General features: G+C 59.3%; 1 protein-coding gene across 3 annotated transcripts in view; it reads right to left on the minus strand.

Moving 5' to 3' along the window:
- Positions 1-16,118, minus strand: part of RAB11FIP5 (RAB11 family interacting protein 5) — a 37,732-nt gene extending 21,614 nt beyond the window's left edge. For all 3 annotated transcript variants that reach the window (XM_056490049.1, XM_056490047.1, XM_056490046.1), the window contains exons 1-2: positions 15,624-16,118; positions 1,752-2,191 (exon numbers count right to left, since the gene is read on the minus strand). In XM_056490049.1, the coding sequence (XP_056346024.1) occupies positions 1,752-2,191; positions 15,624-16,003 (820 nt within the window). In that variant the 5' untranslated portion in view covers positions 16,004-16,118. The remainder of the gene's footprint in view (positions 1-1,751; positions 2,192-15,623) is intronic.
- Between the last annotated feature and the right edge of the window lie 1,793 nt (positions 16,119-17,911).

The raw sequence follows: 17,911 nt of genomic DNA on the forward strand, positions 1-17,911 counted from the left end.
CCAAGAGATGACAGGGCCAGGAGCTCCAGGCCAGTGCTTGGTGTGACCAAACCCATTGTCTGAGAGGATCTGACAGGATCTGAGACTGATAATAAACACAAGAAGCTCCTCAAAGGGTTTTAAAGCTCCCATATGACTCCTGAGTTCTCACTGAACAAGAGATGACAGGGCCAGGAGCTCGAGGTGTGATGAGCCAGGAGGGTCCAGTGCCTCCATCTCCCTCCCACTGCCTCGAGGGCTGGACTTGAACATCTTAAAAACCTTTTCCAACCTTAACAATCCCATGATCCTCTGACCTTGTGATCACTGCCAATTTTTGGGAGTAAAAGTCACAGAGAACCTGAGGAAAACAACAGGCACAGCTGGAGATGCTGCTCCCTTCAGAATGCTGCAATGGGCTGGGCTGGGAGTGACCTTTAAGATCACCCAGTTCCAAGCTCCTGCCAGGGGAAGGGAAGCTCCCAGCAGCTGCAAGGCTGATCCCAAGGATGATGGAACCAGCAGGGGAATGTGACCCAGCAGGAGGCACAGCCGCCCTGGGGACTGCCACCAACCTGGCAGGGTGCTGAACCATTCCATCATAGATTTGTTTCCAAGGGAGAATTAATTCCCTACAAGGGCCTTTTTTGTTTGTAAATCGCTGCCCTGGGAGTGCCAAGAGCTCAGATTGTTTTAATCACGGGAGCCTGAGGCAGCTCATTAGGGACAGCAGTGACCCAGGGCAGGGCCAGCCCAGCCCAGCCCAGCAGGGACTGGGAAGGAGCAGCCCTGAAGAACCCTCAGCTGTGGTGCAGGCATTTAAAGCAAAATCTGGCATGTTCCTCCTGTCCTGGCAAACACCTCGGTGCCAGCGCACAGAAGGTCTCAGGGGCTGTGCAGGGTGTCACCTCTTGGTGACAAACTGGAGAACAGGAGGCTCAGGGGGATCCTGTGGCTCTGCACAGCTCCCTGCCAGGAGGGGATTTGGGATCTGGGAACAGGGACAGGAGGAGAGGGAACGGCCCCAGGGTGGGAATTGGGGAATTTCTCCATGGAAAGGGGGGTCAGGGATTGGGATTGCCCAGGGAGGTTTGGAGCCCCCATCCCTGGGGGATTTCAGAGCCCTGAGGATCAGGAACTGGAAATGCCCAGGGAGGGTTGCAGTGCCCATCCCTGGGGATTTCAGAGCCCTGGGGATGTGGAAAGGGGGGTCAGGAACTGGAAATGCCCAGGGAGGGCTGGAGCCCCCATCCCTGGGAGATTTCAGAACTCTGAGAATGTGGAATGGGGGTCAGGAAGTGGAAATGCCCAGGGAGGGCTGGAGCCCCCATCCCTGGGGGATTTCAGAGCCCTGTGGATCAGGAACTGGAAATGCCCAGGGAGGGTTGCAGTGCCCATCCCTGGGGATTTCAGACCCTGAGGATGTGGAAAGGGGGGTCAGGAACTGGAAATGCCCAGGGAGGTTTGCAGTGCCCATCCCTGGGGGGTTTCAGAGCCCTGTGGATCAGGAACTGGAAATCCCAGGGAGGTTTGCAGTGCCCATCCCTGGGGGGTTTCAAAGCCCTGAGGATGTGGCACTGGGGGACACAGGCAGTGCTGGGGGAACATTTGGACTCCATGACCCTGGAGGGCTTTTCCAACCCAAGCAAACCCCAATTCCCTGATTCTGTGGCTGGTACACAACCAGTTAACAGAGCTGCAAGGAAGTCTCAAGAGCCCCTTGCCAAGCCAAGAAGGAGGAAAACTGGGGGGATTATCCCTGATCCTCTTACCAGAGCGCTCGGTGGACAGGCTGCCATGTCTGCTGGGGGACCTGGTGCCCTCAGGGGCACTGCCTGCCAGGCTCAGGCTGGCAGAGGAGATGGTGCTGTCAGAGCCCAGCGAGGTGTTGGACTGGCTCAGGGAGGATTTGCGCAGTTTGCTCCTCAGGAAGAAGCCCTTGACTCTGGATTTCTTGTCCCCCAGCTCCAAGTCATCCTCCCCATCCAGGGCTGCCATGCTGCTGGGGATGATGGCAGAGGCTGACTCCAGCTCATACTTCTTCCTGCCTGTCACCTTGTCCTTCAGCTTGCCAAAGGCTGAGCGGGGCTTGTCCTTGATGGACAGGTCGAACATGCTGGCAGTCAGGCTGTTCCTTGTGAACTGGATGCTCACCAGGATCTCACCACGCTCCTTCTCCTTCTTGCCAGCCTTGGAGTGCAGCTTGTGCCACCTGCAGCCAGAGGGGACAGGAAGGAAAAGGTTCTTTGTCATCTCCAGAGCTTTGGAGAAAGCACCAGTGTCCAGCAGCAGTTTCTCCAGGGAAAGGGATGGAAAATGTTGGGAGTGCCCATCCCTGGAGGTGGCACTCAGTGCCCTGGGCTGGGGACAAGGTTGGGCTCAGTGATCCAGGAGGGCTTTTCCAACCTCAGTGATGCTGGGATTCCAACCCAGGTGTCCCAGGTATCACCTAAACCCCGAGTCAGAGACACAAACACCACACACAGAGTGCACATGGGACCTGACCCCTCCCTGCAGCTCCACCTCCACCCCTGTCCTTACCCCAAACTGCCCCTCCACCCAATACCCTGCAAACAGCACCTCAGTCACCCCTTCAGACACCACTGTGATCTTCCAGGGGAAGCTGGGAGCTGTGTGATCTAAATATCCCAGTGACTCAGGGATCCTCTCAGCACAGACTGACCCAGAATGGCAAAGGAACTCAACAGCATCCATCAAATCAGCTCTCAGCAGACCTGCTGTGTCTCACTCCAATGAGGATGCTCAGGTTTTGTCCTTGGATCGAGTCCTTTAGAGGATGAGGCTCCCCAGGAGCTCTCTGGGGGAAGCAGCAGCTCCAGCCCCATCCAGCACAGCTGATCTGGGGACAATTCCCACATTCCCACAGCTGGTGACAGCTCCAGAAGGAGCTATTGGCCATGTCCAGACAAAGCCCCCACTGATCCAGAGGAAATGGAAAACATTGGAAAAGCCTCCAAACCCCTCATTGCACAAGGAAAACCAGCCCCAAGCTCCCTTTGGGTGCTGGAGCTCCCTCAGGGAAGGGAGCAGCCTCTGCAGTGGGGTGGGAGAGGGCAGTGGGTGCTGCCAGCAGGGAGGAATGCCAGGACTGGGGACACCCAGGCACACCCAGAGCCACCCCCTGGCTCTGCATTTCCACATTCCAGGGGGGCAGCAGCAAACACAGCCCACGAGGGAGCTGCTCCTTCCCAAAAATCCCTCCCTTCTCCCCCTGCCAGCCCCAGGCACCACCTGCAGGGCAGGGAGAGCAGGAACCAGCACAGCCACAGCCCCAATCCCACCCAGAGCCAAATATTAAATGAATTTCTGACTAAAATTCCCCTTAACAAGGCACAAGGAAACGTTCAGGCTTGGGACAGATCCCATTTCTCCATGTTCTGCTTCCTGGGAGCAATGGGAGGTGAAGACAGCTCTGACATGCATTAACAATTTCCCAGAAAATAAAAATCCCAGTGGTGACTGACATGCACTTGGAGAGAGAAGTCACTGAGAAGGAAAAAAATAGGGAAGGAAAATGGGATGGGATGGATGGGATAATGGGATAATGGGATGGGATAATGGGATGGGATAATGGGATGGAGGTGGGTGTGACCATGCTGGAATCCCCAGGGTGAGGAGAAAACTGGAATTGTGTCCTCCAGGAGTTCCTGAATTTCTGCCAGGTTAGTTAGCACAGGGAGGAGCTGGGAATGCCACCCCACACCCTGCAGGTGTCCCAGGCCAGGCTGGAGGAGCTGGGACAGTGAGAGGTGTTGGGGGGGGGACTGGATGGGTTTAAAGGTCTCTTCCAACCCAAACCAGTCTGGGATCCTATCAGGGGGCACAGAAGCCCCTCATTCCCTGATCAATATTCCAATATTCCATTTGCAGAGCTGGAAGCAGCCAGGGCAGGAGGGGCAGCACCTGGGACTTTGCTGGGCACAGACACAGAATTAAATCCCAGGGAATCCACTCTCCTCACCACTCACTTATCCCACCCCATCCACTGCCCACTGCAAGATTTTCAGTACTCAGGCTGCAAACTTGAAAATATCTATGCACATAAAAAAATAAAAATAATAATAAAGAAGAAATGCATTAAAAAAGGCAGCATTAACCCTTTAGAACAATGCAGCCCAGAAGAGGCTGAGGCACTGGCAGGGATCAGGAGGACACTTCCCAAAGGATTGGGGGGGAAATGCTGCCTGGAACATCCCACAGTGTTCACTTGAATGCAGAGCTGGAAGCAGCTCAGGAGGGAAGGGCTGCAGCAGCCAGCAGAGATGGGGAGGGGCTGGATCACTCACAGGAAAAAGAAACAACTCTTGAAAGGAGTTTTTGTGCCTTACATCATCCCATGGAAAAAACCAGGGAGAATCTGGGTGGGTTAACCCAGGAAAAGGCAGGAGCTCCCCAGGAGGAGCTGAACAGCCTGGACATGCCCCCAGCACCTCCAGCCCAAAATTCAAAGGGAATTTGGGTGCTGAGCTGAGCTGCTCCACAAAGCAGCTGCTCAAGGCAAAGCTCTGCTGTGCTGGGATCCAGGAGCTATTTTTGGTTTCCAAGACCTCACCAACACTCAGGGCTGCACCTCCAGCAGGCAGCAGGGCTATTTTTAGGGGGAGCTCTGAGTTTATGAGGGTTTGGGAAGATTCAGCTATTCCATGTCCTGGGCTTGGGTTTTTTATGAATCAGCCCCAGTGGAAACAGGAGGAGCAAACTCCTGAGACTGGGGAGGGATCAAATCCCAGACAGCAACACACAAACTCCCAGAGCAGCTTTTCACCAGGAACCCCATCCCACAGCCCTTGATTCCCAAATTTCTGCCAGAGCTGCCCTCAAAGGATCCTTGGGGTGGGGGGTCTGGATTGGGGCCACCCAAGGTGACACCTGGAGAGGGACATGCTGTTTTTATGGGAATAGACCTGGAACTAACCTGGAAAACAAACCCCAACTCCCTTTTGCAGGTGTGAAGGAGCAGAACTGGGTTACAGCAGCCAGACTGGAGCTGGCCCAGCCCCAGGGATGCACAAGGATCTGCTGGGGCTGCTCTGGAGCCACAGCTGGGACACAGCTGGGACACCCAGGACCAGCCACTCCCCTCCTGCCACCAAGGTCTGGAGGGGTCCCAGCCCACCCAGCCTTTGCTGGTCACAAAATTGAAATTTAAATTAAATTAAACTCAATTTTTGGGATCAGGAGCAGGATTGCTCCCACCAAGGAGGCCTGTGCCCCTTCCCTGGCTCCTGCAGCTGCACTGTGCTTCCAGAGGATGGAATCTGTGCCTCAGCATCCCTGCTCCATGGGGAGCTGCTCCTCTTCCCCAGCTCCTGCCCTGCCCTGCCAGGGGACATCCTGTGGCACAGGGAGAGCTTGGGGACACCTGCAGGGTGACACATCCATGGGACACCTTCAGAGAGGCACATCCAGGGGATGAAGAGCCCAGGACACCTCCAGGTGACACATCCATGGGATGGAGAGCCCAGGACACCTCCAGGTGACACATCCAGGGGATGGAGAGCCCAGGACACCTCCAGGTGACACATCCAGGGGATGGAGAGCCCAGGACACCTCCAGGTGACACATCCAGGGGATGGAGAGCCCAGGACACCTCCAGGGTGGCACATCCATGGGATGAAGAGCCCAGGACACCTCCAGAATGTCACATCCATGGGATGGAGAGCCCAGGACACCTCCAGGGTGGCACATCCAGGGGATGGAGAGCCCAGGGACACCTCCAGGTGACACACCCAGGGATGCAGCCCCAGCCAGGTGGAAGGCACAAGCCACAGGCTGGGCAGGTTTGCTTTTGCTGAGAACTGTGTAACATTTGTGATACAGGGACCCCAGCAGAGAACACACGTTCTGTACCCAGTGTGGACTCCTCCCTGTGACACCACAGAGCCAGCACTGCTGTGAGGGGTCCCAGATGTGCTCTCCAGGCACAGAAGGGCCCTGGGGGAAGGAAGCAGTGCCCCAGCCCAGCTGGGCAGAGAGGAAACCTCAGAGGGAGAAGTGCCCTGGGAGGGGAAGCTGTGTGAGCTCTGGGGAGGAGCCCAGGGGAGCAGCTCCCGTTGCTGGGCTGGCACAGGGATCTGGAGCAGCTGGCACAGCTCCCAGCCCCACACTCATCCAGGTCAGGGTGCTTAATGAGCACAGCCCTGCTGGAGCCCCTCTCCTCCCTGCAGCAGTGCCAGGGCAGCCTGGGCACACACCCGGGCTCTGTTGGTGCATTTGCTGCTGCTGGGATCAGTCAGAGGCACAGAGAGGTGACACAGAGCTCCCAAAAACAGCTGCCCTCCTCCTGCAGGCTGGACAGGCTGAAAACCAGGAGCATGGCCGTGTGGTTAAGGAGGGAAAGAGAGCCCACAGAGGATGGGATGGGCTTGCTCAGGGCAAACCTTCCCTTTCCCCTGTGCTTTGTCCTCCCCTGGGCAGCCCAGGGGGCTCAGGGAGCCCCCAGCCCCATGAAACATTCCAGGGACTCAGAGCTCCAGGTGGAGATGCCTGGGCACTGCTCACTCCCCTCTGTGAGAGACCCCTCTGGGTGTGGGAGCACCCCGGGGTGGGGAGGGACTGCTGGGACGAGCAGCACACGGAGCCAGCCCCAACAGGAGGCTGCACCCACCCTGACTGAGCTCTGCCACCACCTTGTCCCTCCCACGCCCCTCTGGAGCCAGGAACTCCTCCAGCACAGAGCCAAAACCTCCATCCCATCAGCAGCTTCCTGGGACAGCATCCCAAACCATCCCTGGGCTGATCCAAACTCACCCCACTGGTCTGGGATCTCCAGTGGGCACTGGGATGAGATCAGGAGAGCAGTGGGTTATTCCAGAGAGGACATGGGTTATTCCAGGGAGGACATGGGTTATTCCAGAGAGGATATGGGTTATTCCAGAGAGGATATGGGTTATTCCAGGAGGATATGGGTTATTCCAGGGAGGATATGGAGCCCCCAATGGCTCAGGTTGGGGTCCCCAAAAGATTCCCCTCCAAGCCACAGCTCAGCTCCTGTGCCCCACCAGCCCTGCTCACCACACCCTGGGCACCAGAGCCCCCAGTTCCCATCTCAGACTGGTCCCAGTGCTTTTCCAGCAGGGATTTCAAGGCAGTTTCCTTGGGGAATTAAGTCCCTTGGTGACTCCTGGGCTTTGGGGATGCCCCAGGGATGGAGGCACAGCTGGAGCTTCACCTTCCACTTCAGGAGCTTCCCCAAAGCCTCCCAAAAGCAGTGAGCACTGCCAGGCTTCACCTCAAAGCCAGCAGGAACCCTCCTGCCCTGCTGTGCTGGGCTGACATGGCCAGAAATGTGAATTCTGTCCCAGCTGGGTGGGGCAGGGACCCTGATCTCCTGGCACACATTATCTGCTCATGGGCCATCTTTAAACCAGCTGGGCAATCATCTTTATCTTCCCACAGCCCATCCTCCCTCCAGGAGATATCTCCTGTTCATGGCCACTGAGTCCCAGGGCATGGCTGATAAAATTCCATCATCCCATGGGAGATGCTCCAGCCAGGGGAGGAGCCAAGCCTTTCCTACCCAGATAAAAACTGACATTTGGGACACCAAGGAACCTTCTTCCCACTGGATTCCAGAGGAAAGCCAGAGCTTTGCACATCATCCCTGGAGCTTCAGAGGAAACTGCACCTTCTCCAGGAGCACTGCTCCAGCTGAACCACATCTGCCCCTGCAGGAGGATGCAGCCACCATTGAATGGGACTGTGCCAACACCCTGACTGACTGACGGGTGTCAGCTTGGATTCTGACTCTGGCAGGGCTGGGATTGTTCTGTGTAATACTGCATTGCTATTTTAATTTTCCTAGTCAAGAACTGTTATTCCTAATTCCCATCTCTTTGCCTGAGAGCCCCTTAATTTCAGATTTATAATAATTTGGAGGGAGGGGGTTTCCATTCTCCATTTCAAAGAGAAGCTCCTTTATTGGCAGACACCTGTCCCAAACCAGCACAGTGCCCAGCTGGGAGCTGCAGTCGGGCACAGACACATCCCAGAGGCTCAGCCCAGGCTGCTCCAGCCTGGCACCTTCTGCTGATTCATCCCTGCAGCAAGAGCCCCAGGCCTTAAACCCAGGCTGCCTTGGGCAGGGCAGGGCAGGGAGCAGCCAGTGCAGGAGAGCAGGGCCAGCTCCTCTTGGCACAGCACAGCAGCATTTCCCTCAGCCTGCAGCTGAGGCAGCTGGGCCAGGAGGGGAAGCACAGGGTGGAAAACAACCCAGCCCTGGGGAATTTTGTGCTTTTAGTCTGGCTGTGTGTTCCTGCCCCAGCTTCCCCCCTGGTCTGTGCAGTGCTGCTTGCAGTGCTGGTTTTGGATGGCTGCTCCTGCCAGGTGATCCCTGCTAAAAACAGATGGAAAACAAGCACAGGCTGATTCCCCCGTGGATGAAGCAGCTGAGCTGGGGAGTTCATCTCTCCAAATGTTCTTCCCAGAAGTGCTGACAAACCAGGCTGCAAGAACCAGCCCCAGCTCCTGCCACAGCCCAGCCCTGCTCCACTGCAGGCTGCAGCTCTGCCAGGGCCAGCTCCAGAGGGGCTGCAGCTCCAGCTCTGCCAGGGAGGGGACAGGGACCCCAGGGAGAGGACAGGGACTCCAGGGAGGGGACAGGGACCCCGGGAGGGGACAGGGACTCCAGGGAGGGGACAGGGACCCCAGGAAGGGACAGGGACCCCAGGGAGAGGACCGGGACTCCAGGGAGAGGACAGGGACTCCAGGGGAGGGACAGGGACCCAGGGAGGGGACAGGGACCCCAGGAAGGGACACCAGCCCCAGGGGAGGGGACACCAGCCCCACACAGCCTAAAACACCAGCTACACCCATTCTGGGAACAGGTCACACATGGATTGCTCATCCATCATTAGCCCATGCTCAGGAGTGAGTCAAACATGAAAAAAGGGAAAAGGGAATGAATCGTGAGCCCAGCAGCAGCTCCCACCCCTTTATCCTCAGTGGATCTGGCAGGGAAGAGCTGAGGAGGAGCCCTGGGATGCTGCTCCAGGGATGGAGCTCCCAAAGCCCCAGCCTGGCCTGGGGAGCCAAACCTGACCCCAGGGCAAAGGGCTCTCTGGCCTTGGATTCAAACCTGCCACCCCAAACCCATCCCAGAGCAGCAGTTTCCTCCCCTCCCCATGCAGGCCTGTCCCTCTCCTGGGCTGAGGACAGACCTGCCAGGGACAGAGCTGCAGGGCTTGGCCTCAGCTCAGGCCAGGAGGGAGCAGGGTGAGCTCCAGGCTGGTGTGACCATCTCCCCTGGCAGAGGCTCAGGAGCCAAGGCCATGCAGGGAATGGGAACAGCAGCAGCCCCAGGGAGAGCCACAGGCACAGTGGGGGCTGACAGAGGGCAGAGGGCTGGAGGAGATGAGAGCAGGTTCATCATGGGGAGCACGAGGACAGTCCAGGGAAAGCACTTGCCACAGCAAGGAGGGATGGACGGGTCCCAGCAGGGAGGGGAAGGGACAAGTTCTGGTGTGGGGCTCAGGGAGGGAGCCCTGGCAGGGCTCTGAGGGGCCCCTGCAGGTCCCAGCACGCTGAGCAGACAGGCAGCAGCCAGCCCTGGGCAGGGTGGGCCCCTCTGCACAGCCCTGGATCAGCCCTTTCCCTGCCCACAACCTCCCTGGCTCCACCACATCCCCCAAACCAAGCAACTCCACTTTCCACTGAGCCTCAGCCATGGAGCAGAGGAGCCAAGGGCTTTGGTAGCCAAAGGAAAGCTTTGCTGATGGAGAGGGAGGACAGGCCACCCTCTGCCACAGAAGCCCAGAGAGCAGCAGGTGCCCCACAGCTGGGCAGGAACAGGAACCAGAAGAGGGAAGTGCAGCACAGAAGGGCTTTGGGGAAGTCAGAGCTGAGCTAATTCAGCAGAAAGAACAACTCCCCCAGACGAGTTCCCTGTCTGGCAGCAGCCAGGGAGCAACTGCAAGTCATGCAGGGGAAGCAGAGCCAGCAGTCCTGCTGGCTGCTGCACTCTGTCCCTCCAGCCTGATCCTGGCTGTGAGCCCTGGCAGGTCAGTGCTGGCTCCTTTAACCTCCCCCATGTCCCTGGGGAGATCTCTGGGACAGAAGAAAAATGGAACTTCAGAGAGGGGGGACCAGGGAATGGCAACTAAGCCAGCCCAGGAGATCTTGGACTTTTGCTGCTTCCTCCCAGCATCAGCCTCACATCCACACAGCAAAACCAAGGATGTTTTGGGTTCCCAGCCGCCTCCTGTCCCCTCCCATGCTGTTCTCCCAAGGGATGCAGCATCTTGGCCAAGGGAAAGGTCTCCAAGTCCACTGAGAGGGGCTGGGGACAAGGGCTGGAGGGACAGGACACAGGGAATGGATGAAACCATTGGTGGATGGGATGATGGAAACCAGAGATGGATGGGATTTTGGGCAGGAGTTGTGCCCAGAGCAGCTGTGGCTGCCCCTGATCCCTGGCAGTGCCCAAGGTTGGACACTGGGGCTGGAGCAGTGGGACAGTGGGAGTGTCCCTGGTGGCACTGGGTGACTTTTACAGCCCCTTCCAACCCAAACCAGTCCAGGACTCCCTGATTCCACACAATCCCAGCCTGATGGGAGCACTCCCAGCACTCCCAGGTGCCTGCAGAGGGCTGGGTGTGGAGGGGACAGTCCCTGGCTCGCTGCCACCCCACAGGGGATTCCAAGGACATTTCCTGGATGCTGGGAAGCAGACTCACTGCCTTGTGAGTTCCCAAAAATTCCTCTTTTCCTGGGCTGGATCCTGGCTTTGGAGGGACTGAGCACAGCACAGGGAAGTGCAGGATCAGGCCAGGGAGGAGTGAGGACCAGGAGATCCTGCCCAGGGCTCTCTGGGTGCACAGAGGGGGAAATGATGCTCAGAGCTTGCTTTGCCTGCCAAACCCAATCCCTGAGCAGGGGCAAACCCTGGGATGCCCAAAGAGGCCATGAGAGCTCTCAGGCTGCTCTTGTGCAACTGCAGGAGCTGATTTTTCTCCTGGCAAAGCACTGAAATGACCCAGACTAAACTGCACGAGGCAGCTCATAAACACCCCAGGCCTCTCCTTCCTGGAGAAGAGTCCAAGTTTGACAGAACATTTTCCACCCAGATGAAAACAAGGAGCATAATTAGCACTGGAGAAGTTCCTGTGCAATAGAAAGCAGCAGGGACATGAGAGCAAGGCCAGCACACTGATAATGGATCCTGACTGGAGCAGGCTGTGCCAGGCTGAGGAGGGGAGCCCAGAGCTCAGCCCTGTTATCTCCCCAGCACAGGCCTGGCTGGGCTCTGGCAGCCTCTGTTTGTTTTGCTCTTTTTAATCTGGGAATCAAAGTTTCCTCCTGAACAAAGTTGTTTCCAGTGGGTTGGAAGCTCCCAAAGAGCCAAAAGAACCCCTGAGCTCCCCATGATCCTTCTCCCACCTGGCTGGACAAGCTCCAGCCCCTGGGATTCTCCTCCAAAAACCAGGGTGGCCCCCCCAGGCTGCAGAGCTGGCACCCTGGGGACATGGGGTGAGACCTTCTGATGTGTTTCTGTGCTCACTTCCATCCTGGGGGGCCATGGGTGAAAAAAAAGAGTTTTAAAAGCTCTTGTGATAGTGAATGCCACAAGGGGAAGTGAGTTTTCCTTATGCAAGCAAAGCCACAGGAAGGGAGGGAGACAGACAGCAAATGAGAGAATCCTGGAATGGTTTGGGCTGGAAAGGACCTTAAATCCCATCCCATTCCACCCCACCCATGGCAGGGACACTCCCACTGTCCCAGGTGGATCCAGCCTGGCCTTGGGCACTGCCAGGGATCCACAGCAAATCTGGGAATTGCAGCCCAGGCAGGAATTCCTTCCCAAGATCCCAGCCCCATCTCCCCTTTCCCAGTGGGAGCCATTCCCTGTGTCCTGTCCCTCCAGGCCTTGTCCCAAATTCCAGCTCTCCTGGAGCCCCTGCAGGCCCTGGAAGGTGCTGGAAGGCCCTGGAAGGCCCTGGAAGGCCCTGCAAGGCCCTGCAAGGTGTCCCTGGGGACGGCCAGCCTGGCAGCCAGATCCCCCTGGCTGCAGGAGCAGTGTCACGGGGTGACCACGGGCTCTGGCCAGGCTGGACATTGCTCCCGTGGGATTAACAGCCCCTGACCAGACCTTTGAGATTCCCAGAGCAGGGACCAGGTCCTGGCAGGGCTCACAAGGCCCCACTAAAACCTCCCCCCGGCTCATCCCCAAACCCTGGGGCTGCTCCACATCCCCCCTGTCTCTCCCAGGGCTCTGCACTTGGTGCTGGTTTCAGTCAAGCCCCAAAATTCCCGCCCCAGCTGCTGTGACCCCGCAAAGAAAAGCAGAATAAACCCCGGGGGGATCTCATCCTGCAGCCGGGGTTACTCATCCTGCCCTGGGGGGATCTCATCCTGCAGCCGGGGTTACTCATCCTGCCCTGGGGGGATCTCATCCTGCAGCCCGGGTTACTCATCCTGCCCTGGGGGGATCTCATCCTGCAGCCGGGGTTACTCATCCTGCCCTGGGGGGATCTCATCCTGCAGCCCGGGTTACTCATCCTGCCCTGGGGGGATCTCATCCTGCAGCCGGGGTTACTCATCCTGCCCTGGGGGGATCTCATCCTGCAGCCGGGGTTACTCATCCTGCCCCTGCCCACGCCCCGTCCCGGGCAGCCGGAGCCTCCCGGGCTCTGCACCCGAGCTTCTCCACGGGAAAAGTTTCCCAAGCCCTTTTCCTGCTAATCCTGGGTGGTAGGAGGGCGAGGGAGGTTCCTCTCCAAACCCACAGCCTCGGGCAGCAAGCCAAGCACAGTTCCCGGGATTTGGGGGGCCAGCCCAGCCAGGGAACAGAGCCCAGAACTCCTTCCCGGCAGGAATTCCAGCCACGTTCCTGCATTTCTGTGCCTGGCAAAGGCTGGGAACCATCACGATTGCTCAAACCCTGCTGGGGAAGGGGCAGGATCAGCAATTCCTGGATGGATGGATGGATGATGGATGGATGATGGATGGATGATGGATGATGGATGGATGATGGATGGATGATGGATGATGGATGGATGATGGATGGATGGATGGATGGATGATGGATGATGGATGATGGATGATGGATGGATGATGGATGATGGATGATGGATGGATGATGGATGGATGATGGATGGATGGATGGATGATGGATGATGGATGGATGGATGGATGATGGATGATGGATGGATGATGGATGGATGATGGATGATGGATGGATGGATGATGGATGGATGGATGATGGATGGATGGATGGATGGATGATGGATGGAGGGATGGATGGATGATGGATGGATGGATGGATGATGGATGGATGATGGATGGATGGATGGATGGATGGATGGATGATGGATGGATGGATGGATGGATGGATGATGGATGGATGATGGATGGATGATGGATGATGGATGGATGGATGATGGATGGATGGATGATGGATGGATGGATGATGGATGGATGGATGGATGGATGATGGATGGATGGATGGATGGATGATGGATGGATGGATGGATGGATGATGGATGGATGGATGATGGATGGATGATGGATGGATGGATGGATGGATTATGGATGGATGGATGGATGAATGGATGGATGATGGATGGATGATGGATGGATGATGGATGGATGATGGATGGATGGATGGATGGATGGATGGATGGATGGATGGATGGATGGATGATGGATGGATGATGGATGGATGGATGATGGATGGATGGATGATGGATGGATGGATGGATGGATGATGGATGGAGGGATGGATGGATGATGGATGGATGGATGAATGGATGGATGATGGATGGATGATGGATGGATGATGGATGATGGATGGATGGATGATGGATGGATGATGGATGGATGATGGATGGATGGATGGATGGATGATAGATGGATGGATGGATGATGGATGGATGGATGGATGATGGATGGATGATGGATGATGGATGGATGGATGATGGATGGATGGATGGATGATGGATGGATGGATGGATGGATGGATGATGGATGGATGGATGGATGATGGATGGATGGATGGATGGATGATGGATGGATGGATGATGGATGGATGGATGGATGGATGATGGATGGATGATGGATGGATGGATGGATGGATGGATGATGGATGGATGGATGAATGGATGGATGGATGGATGCTCTGGTGCCTTGTCCAGCACCATTCCCCTCCAGGGATGGAGCCAGCCCCTGTTCCACCTCACCCTCCTGGCACACCTGGGATGTCCCACCCCTCCCAGCACGTCCTTCCTGGAGCATCCCTGCGATCCCCCCGTGTCCTTCGGGGTCACACGCCAGCCCAGCCTGGGGACACCTTCCCAGGGACCCTGTGCCACCCTCCTGCTGCAGGCACAGCCCAGGGATGGTGGGAGAGCCCCAGGAGCTGCCACACCCTGATCCCTGTGGCACATCCCTAGGGTGTCATGGATCTGTGATGTCCCTCCTCCTCCAGCACCTTCCTGGGTACAGGGATCCCATCCCGAGCCACAGGGACCAGTGACAGCCGTGCCAGGGCACTGGGGGATCTGTGTGCCCACCCTGGGTACCCAGGGACCTGCAGTGACACACAGGGACCCAGTGACAGCTGTGCCAGGGCACTGGGGGATCTGTGTGCCCACCCTGGGTACCCAGGGACCTGCAGTGACACACAGGGACCCAGTGACAGCTGTGCCAGGGCACTGGGGGATCTGTGTGCCCACCCTGGGTACCCAGGGACCTGCAGTGACACACAGGGACCAGTGACAGCCGTGCCAGGGCACTGGGGGATCTGTGTGCCCACACAGTGACCCTGCTGCCCCTCCAGGGATGCTGTGACAGCACTCTGGGACACACCAGGATCCAAGGACACCAATCCCTGTGCCCATCCTGGGGCACACCAGGACCCCATTGCACACAGGGGGTCCCTGTGCCCACCCTGGGACACACCAGGACACCAATCCCAGCACACACAGAGGGTCATTGTGCCACCCTGGGACACACCTGGATCCAAGGACACCAATCCCTGTGCCCAACCTGGCACTCACAGGACGCCATGGCAGCAATCCCTGTGCCCCCCTTTGGTACACACAGGATCCCACTGCACACACGGGTCCCACCCTGGCACACACAGGACCCCATTGCACCAATCCCAGGGCATTGGGGGATTCTGTGTGCCCACCTTTGGCACACATCGGACCCCATTGCACACACGGTCCCACCCTGACCCCCTGGCACACACAGGACCCCAGGGCACACAGGGGTCCCACCCTGGCACACACAGGACCCCAGGGCACACAGGGGTCCCACCCTGGCACACACAGGACCCCATTGCACACAGGGGTCCCTGTGCCCCCCTTTGGCACACACAGGACCCCAGGGCACACACACGGTCCCACCCTGACCCCCTGGCACACACAGGACCCCAGGGCACACAGGGGTCCCACCCTGGCACACACAGGACCCCATTGCACACAGGGGTCCCTGTGCCCCCCTTTGGCACACACAGGACCCCAGGGCACACACACGGTCCCACCCTGACCCCCTGGCACACACAGGACCCCAGGGCACACAGGGGGTCCCTGTGCCCCCCTTTGGCACACACCGGACCCCAGGGCACACACGGTCCCACCCTGACCCCGGCCCCGCCGCTCCCGGGCCGCCCCGCTCGCACTCACCGCTCGTCGGGCTCGCGGCCGCGCTGCCGCCCGGGCTCCAGCGGCACCAGCGCCTGGCCCAGGAACCGGTCCATGCCCACGAGCGCCCGGTGCATCACGGTGAGCAGCAGCCCGGCGCAGGCCGCGGGCTCGGGGGGCAGCTCGAAGGCGCATTCCTCCCTCCACTCGGGGCTGCCGCCGCTCTTCTCGGCCACCGACGTGCTGTACTTCTCGCGGCCCAGCTGGATCACGGTGTACGCGTCGCTGCCGCCCGCTTTGCCTTTGCCGCCGCCGCCCTTGCAGCGCAGCCCGCGGGCCCGCACCACCGTCACCTGGACGTGCGTGGGCAGCCAGGCCGGGCAGCCCTCGGTGGGCAGCGCGGCCGCCCGCAGCAGCGCCATGGCCGGGCGGGGCCGGGCCGGGAGAAGCGGCAGAACCGGGGAGAAGCGGCCGGGCCGGGCCGGGCCCCGCTCCGGAGCCGCCGCTGCCGCAGCGCGAGCGACACCGGCCGGGCCGGGCCCGCCCGCAACGGCGCAGGACACGCCCACAACGGCGGGGACACGCCCACAACGGAGCGGGACACGCCCACATCGCCATATACGGAGCGGGACACGCCCACATCGCCATATACGGAGCGGGACACGCCCACAACGGCGCAGGGCACGCCCACAGCGGCAAAGGACACGCCCACAACGGCGCAGGGCACGCCCACAGCGGCAAAGGACACGCCCACAACGGCGAGGGACACGCCCACAACGGCGCAGGGCACGCCCACAATGGAGAGGGACACGCCCACAACGGCGGGGGACACGCCCACAACGGCGGGGGACACGCCCACAACGGAGCGGGACACGCCCACATCGCCATATACGGAGCGGGACACGCCCACATTGCCATATACGGAGCGGGACACGCCCATAACGGAGCTGGACACGCCCACAACAGCCCAGGACACGCCCCCAACCGGCTTTAGCCCCGCCCCAACCGGACCCAGCCGCGCGCTAGCCCCCCTTGGAGGAGGGAGGGGCGGGGCTCGGGGAGCGCAGGGGGCGGGGCCGGGGGCGGGGCCAAGGGAACGCCCAGCCCCCGTGCGGTCACCCCGTGAGGTCACTCCGGTGCCGTCACCCCCGTGTGGTCATCCCGAGCGGTGACACCCGGTGTGGTCACTCCTGGTGTGGTCACACCTGAGCGGTGACACCCATGCGGTCACCGCCGTGCGGTCACACCCGGGCGGTCACTCTCGGTGTGGTCACTCTCGTGACACACACATCCCCACGGCCCGGGCCACCCCCGGCCTGTCTGTCCCCAACACCCGCCATGGGCGTGGTGTGCACATGAGTGCCAGCACAGGTGTGTCCCTGCTCAGGTGTGTCCCTGCACAGGTGTGTCTCTGCACAGGTGTGTTCCTGCACAGGTGTGTCCATGCTCAGGTGTGTCCATGCCCAAGTGTGTCACTGCACAGGTGTGTCCCTGCACGGTGTGACCATGCACAGGTGTGTCCATGCCCAGGTGTGTCCATGCACGGTGTGTCCATGCCCAGGTGTGTCCCTGCACAGGTGTGCCATGCCCAGGTGTGTCCATGCTCAGGTGTGTGCAAGCTCAGGTGTGTTCCTGCACAGGTGTGTCCCTGCCCAGCTGTGCCATTCCCAGGTGTGTCCCTGCACAAGCATGTCCATTCCCAGATTTTTCCATACCCAGATGTGCCATTTCCAGCTTTGCCCATTCCAGGTGTGCCCATGCCCCCCTCACCTGCACACCCACACCTATGCCCCTTTTACCTGCACACGCACACCTGTGCCCCTTTACCTGCACACCCACACCTGTACCCTCTCACCTGCACACCCACACCTGTACCCCCTCACCTGCACACCCATATCTGTACCCCCTCACCTGCACACCCACACCTGTACCCTCCTTACCTGCACACTCACACCTGTACCCCTCACCTGCACACCCACACCTGTACCCCCTCGCCTGCACACCCACACCTGCTCCCCCGGGCGCGCTCACGCGAGCGCGCTCCCGCTGCCCCACGGACCCTCCCCGGTGGCACCGAGCCGCCCCCTCCCCTCCCACCTGCGAGGCTCCAGGTGCGGGCTAATTCCCAGCGCTAATTAACCCCATTAACCCCGCTCCGCTCCGCGCCCGTTCCGTGCCCGGGGCAAGGTCGCGGCGCCGTTATCGCGACCGATGCCGCCGCGATAAGGGGCGGCGGGGCCCTGCGCTATCGCTGCCATCTGCGCCCGTTCCGCCCCAGCGCGGGGACACCGCCAGCTCCAGGGTCCCGTGTCCCTTCCCTTCATCTGGGG

This window comes from Oenanthe melanoleuca, chromosome 4, assembly GCF_029582105.1.
Source record: "Oenanthe melanoleuca isolate GR-GAL-2019-014 chromosome 4, OMel1.0, whole genome shotgun sequence".
In the NCBI taxonomy this organism is placed as follows: domain Eukaryota; kingdom Metazoa; phylum Chordata; class Aves; order Passeriformes; family Muscicapidae; genus Oenanthe; species Oenanthe melanoleuca.